The 5321-nt window shown below is 35.0% G+C and overlaps 1 protein-coding gene across 2 annotated transcripts in view; it reads right to left on the bottom strand.

Moving 5' to 3' along the window:
• Positions 1 to 454: 454 nt before the first annotated feature.
• The window catches only part of RBM7 (RNA binding motif protein 7), a 7870-nt gene continuing 3003 nt past the window's right edge, over positions 455 to 5321 (bottom strand). For both annotated transcript variants that reach the window (XM_010830362.1, XM_010830363.1), the window contains exons 4-5: positions 2799 to 2880; positions 455 to 1906 (exon numbers count right to left, since the gene is read on the bottom strand). In XM_010830362.1, coding sequence (XP_010828664.1) covers positions 1547 to 1906; positions 2799 to 2880 — 442 coding nt within the window. In that variant the 3' untranslated portion in view covers positions 455 to 1546. The remainder of the gene's footprint in view (positions 1907 to 2798; positions 2881 to 5321) is intronic.

Genomic DNA, 5321 nt, shown 5'->3' with positions numbered 1-5321 from the left:
GCTGCTAGGTTGTCTGACTCCTCTGCTACCCCATAGACCGCAGCCTGCCAGACTCCCCTGTCCATGGGATTTCCCAGGCAAGAATACTGGAGTGGGTTGCCTTTTCTTCTCAAGAACTGCTTAAAAGGACAGAAACTTCTGATCTTAATGTTCTCTGTGCTAGTAACTGTATGGCTTCACAAACCTAGGCACAGAAAAGCTGTGCATATTTAAAAACAGAGAAAACCAAATGTACCAGGGAGAGTAACCAAATTAATTTACAGTGCTCAGAAACATAAACCATGTGTTACTGAAAATCTGATTCTAAAATATTAAGTTTGGTATGTTCAAAAGGTATATTTCAGGATACTCTAAAAACTGACACTTTTAACACCAGGCAATCACTGAATAAAAGTGTGTTGCTAGTTTTTTGTGTGCAATGTCCCTAGTGATGTCAAAAAAAAAAAAGACATACTCTTTCATTTTGTTTTCCATATATTAAAAAGTAACATAGTACAAATGCTGTAGTTATTAAAAAGGACTCAAATTTTACAAGGAATTAATTTTTATAAACAAGTTCTACAATGAAAGGGAAACAGCATCTTGATACATAAAAGTGTTGTTAAACAAGATTTAAAAATTTTTAAATCAGAAAATGTTTTAGACTAAATTCTTTCCAACAAAAACAAAAAGCAACCTGTACAATCTCCATAATAAAATGTGTCCCTGTACACTTGTCCTGGATACAATGTTAAAATTTTCAAAGTTTGAGTCAGAGAGGCAGTACTTTAAAAAGTACATTTTCAGTAAAACATTTTACCATTTATCCAACTATGCATTTATATTTTTGTTCTTCCAGAAATAGGGGATTTATATTAACACTGTATTTTTACTGTAAAAAAATACATTTAGTGATATTTAACTTCCTGAGTGGCTTCAGTCCTACATCGATTTAATTAGCGAATTCTAAAATTTTACAACGAAATAGCATGTCTTAGATGTACACTTCTATGCTCAAGATCATGTCACAGAACTTAAACTTAAGTTCTTTGAGAAGTTAAATATGGTTTATCCCCAAACTTTATCAAAAAGCTTTCTCATGTTAGTAAAATGAATCACTGAAGTTAAACATTTTCTTATTAACAAAATACTGAGTCAATTCTGACTATCAACTTGAATATTTTTCATTATATACACCAAAAATCTGATTCACCAACAAGAAGCTTCTTGCAATACAAAAAAATAATTAAAATATTTTCTTCATAATACAACTAATCCATATAATACATCCTTTAGTCAATTGTCTAAAATGATTAGGAATTGTGGTACTTTATTTTGCATAAAACCCTTTCCTCTTTTTAAAACCCTGAGGTGAAAGGCTACGAATGTAATGAAACTAGAACCACAATTCTTCTCATGTCTGTATTGAATTGCTATTGAGTTTTAAAATTTTTACAAAGAAATGTGGCAACTTGTAAAGCTGCTCTATAGTTTAAGAAAACATTCTCAGAAACAAATTAACAAAAAGGACCTAAAATGACCCTATGAAAAATCCTTATAACATTTGTTAGTGTCGGGATGAGCGCCATTTTCCATTTCTACCACTGTCTCTTCTGTTATCATAGTCATGGCTCCAGCCATCGTGATTCCTGTCTTCATAGAAAAAATCATCTCTGTTTCCTCTGTAATGATGGTCAGACAGATCACTGTAACGCTGTTCACGGATATAATGTCTATCCATCACGTAGGGATGAGAATTTAGTCTGACTTTTCTCTGTGATGATGGTGTATCTTGGCGCCACTGGGAGCTTGAAGACTGGTTAAAAGTATGATTATGTGACTGAGCTGATGGGGAAAATCCTGACTGATCCAGATGTGGAGAACCAAATTTCCCTCCATATGACATCTGTCTCAAAACATTGTTCATCTGAGCGAAGAGAAAAAGAAGAAAATGTTAAGCACAAATATTTCTAGGTATCAAAGGCAACAGATATCTAGCACATGGTTAAACACAATAATGGAAAAGCAAAATCATTCTTGGCTATCTGAATTTTAAGTTAAACACAACTAAAAATAGTAGAAATGGTGAATGAAATGGACTAGTAAGGAGAAAAACAGAGGTAAGTACTAAGTGACTAGATCACTGGTTCTCAAATTCTGCCTGTGGGAAGATATTAGGCAATGATGGTTTTTTTTAAATGGTTTATAGCAAAATGAAAAAAACACATTTATAAAAGTTCATATCCCTTTATACTAATTTCTCAATTTAATTTTATTTCACTCTTGTATTTTATTCTGCAGACTGTGAAATACACAAGTCTAGGTACCATGAGCCAAGATTGTGATTTGGGCAAAGAAAATAAAAAGAAAGAAATGTAAGAAAAAGAATACAATGAAAGATTTGGAGACCGATCAAAGACAAAAAGGAAACAGCAAAGATATCTAAGATTTTATTACTGGTGATATTATTACAGAAAAAAATGGAAAGTTCGCAAGGAAGGGGATCTAGAAGATGCCAGTATATTAAGTATTAAAGACAGTATATGATAGAAATTACTCAGCATAGGTTATAAGAACATCAGAGAATGCGTTTCCAATACTTGCAACACACACACCAACAATGGTTAAAGAAAAATAATACAAATGTGAGAAGCAGCTCTTCTATATAGCTTTGATCTTATAAATATATATTTCAGCCCAGTGAAAACTGAAATCTACAAAGGCCATGCTAGTCTAACTAAAATTTAAGAAGTTAAAAAAGAATTTTAACTAAGTATAATTTTTCTTTTTTAGCAACTCAAGTTGAATAATCAGCTTACCACTGCTTGTCTTTGAAAATTTTCTGAAGACGAGAAAGATCTTTGAATTGTCTGTGCTGATGGAGTCATGTTATCCACCGTCCTTTCATGAAAAGTGAAAAATAAGAAAACCAACATATAATCATTCATTCAACAAATAAACATGTCAATCATGAGTAAGACACAGTCTTCAAAGATAAGACCAACAAGGTATCTGCTCTCTCAAGGAGCCAGGGATAAGGATTCAGACAATAAGAGAATTTCACATGGTTATAAAGACACAGTAATATACAACTATATAAGTTGAGGTGACAGAGAGGGGATTCTATTTTAGCCTGACTGGTCAGGAACGGCCCTTCTAAAAAGGAAGTATTGAAGAGAGAACTGAACAAGATTACCTGAAGACAACACATTCCAGCTGAGGGAAGGGCTGGAGCAAACTATAGTCTGTGGGCCAAACCCAGTTTGTGCAAAGCTTTATTGGAACACGGCCAACTCTTTTGTTTTTGTGTGGTGCTACAATGGCAGAGAAGGCCATGGCACCCACACCAGTACTCCTGCCTGGAAAATCCCATGGATGGAGGAGCCTGGTGGGCTGCAGTCCATGGGGTCACTAAGAGTCGGACACGACTGAGTGACTTCACTTACAATGGCAGAAGAAACTAGTTCTTTATAAAAAAAAAAAAAAAACAACAACCCTGTCAATTTACAGAAAATAAAAAAAAATTTGTCAATCCCTGGGCCAATAGTGCCAAGACCTAGATGAGCACTAAAATGAAAAGAATTTGATCAATTAGACATAATAGGTGAAGAAAATAGAAGAAATAAAGGATAAAATCTAGGGCTATACCCTGGTGGTCCAGTGGTTAGGACTCCACGCTCTCACTGCCGAGGGCCTGGGGAACAACACTCACTCCAGTATTCTTGCCTGGAGACTTTCATGGACAGAGAAGCCTGGTAGGCTATAGTCCATGGGTTACAGAGTCAGACATGACTGAGTGACTTTCAAAGAAAAGAATTACTGAGACAGGAAAGAATAATAGGCTTTGGGGAATAAGGAATTCTATAACATAAACAGAATACTAATCTTAAGGACTTAAACCTTATTCCTCACTTCCTAAAGAGGTAACTTGCTCTACAGAAAAGCTCAGAAAAGGTTTTAATTTTATTTTAAAATACACCATTGGAATCAAACCATCAATTGATTTATCTTACAGTTTAGATCTTTTTATTTAGGGTTCTTTTTTCTTACTTTTCTAAAGCAGAACTAATTTTACTTATACTCTACAAAGAAAGCTATTTACACATTCGTTCATTCATTCCACCGAGCACGTGGGATCTCAGGTCCCTGATCAGGAATCAAACCCATGTCCGCTGCAGTGTAAGGGCAAAGTCTTAACCACTGGACCACCAGGGAAGTCTCATATTTTGTTTTCTTAAATCATATTATGTGTCTGCATGCCAAGGGGATAAAAAGTATAATTTTACTTGTAGAGAGTATAAAAATCAGGTACACACTAACACTTGATTATAACTATTTACTTGTGTATTTTTCCCCCCAAGAGTTTCTAAGATGGGTTAAAAACTTATAGTGGTTAGAGATGCTTCAAATTCCAACTGTACTGAAAAGCATTTAAACACAATTTCAGCTGGCAAGAAGAGCATACCCTTTCAGATGACTGCTTTCTTAGAATTTCACCTTCCAGACTCTTTATATTCATTCACCCACTTCTCTTCAGCTCCTGGCACCACCTTAATCCAAACTATCAACTCAACCGCAACAGCTTCCTTGCTTCTAATACCAATACTTTGCTACCAACAGACTCCTAATTGGTCTATTTTCACCCTTGTCTCCTTCAATCCATCCTCTCCCAGGGCAACCAAGTAACTCACTAAAATACAAACCTGTTCCTTTTACTATCCTACCAAAACTGTTTCAGTGTCTTCCTACTGTTCTTAAGGTGAAATTCCAAAATCCTAATTATGACATATAAGAAAGACCCTATGCCATCTGGCCTCTGTTTACTCTGACAAGATCACCTACTACTCTCCATTTTTCATTCATTATGATCTAGGTACACTGGCCTCTCTCAGGTCCTCATTCACTTATCTCTCCTTATTAAAACTTTCTAAACACTTTCTACTCATATCATGGTGGGTGTGCTCAATCACACTGCCTCAGTTTGAAAACAAGCTCAATGCTTATGAGCAGTTCATACTTGAGCAAGTTAACCTCCAACCCTTATTTTCTTCATACATAAGGTAGAGATAATTCTTACCTCATAAGACTGCTGTGAGGGATAAATGAGATCATAAATACAAAGGACTTGGTGACAAATCAGACAGGTGACAGGATTTTTTTAACTCTTTCTTGAATGAAGCCCATTATGATTGATAAATTGCTCTAAGGACATACCAGGAAAAAATTATCCCTAGTAAAATATCAGCCTCCCCAAAGAAAACTATTTAAGTAGATACAAATATGGTAACTTTTCTAATCCTTAGTAACTAAAAGGGATTTTAGAGATCATCTGAATCAACTTT

This window comes from Bison bison, unplaced genomic scaffold, assembly GCF_000754665.1.
Source record: "Bison bison bison isolate TAMUID 2011002044 unplaced genomic scaffold, Bison_UMD1.0 scf7180017864518, whole genome shotgun sequence".
Classification (NCBI taxonomy): domain Eukaryota; kingdom Metazoa; phylum Chordata; class Mammalia; order Artiodactyla; family Bovidae; genus Bison; species Bison bison.
Note: the sequence above shows the minus strand (reverse complement) of the source record. Positions and strands in the feature narration are given on the sequence as shown.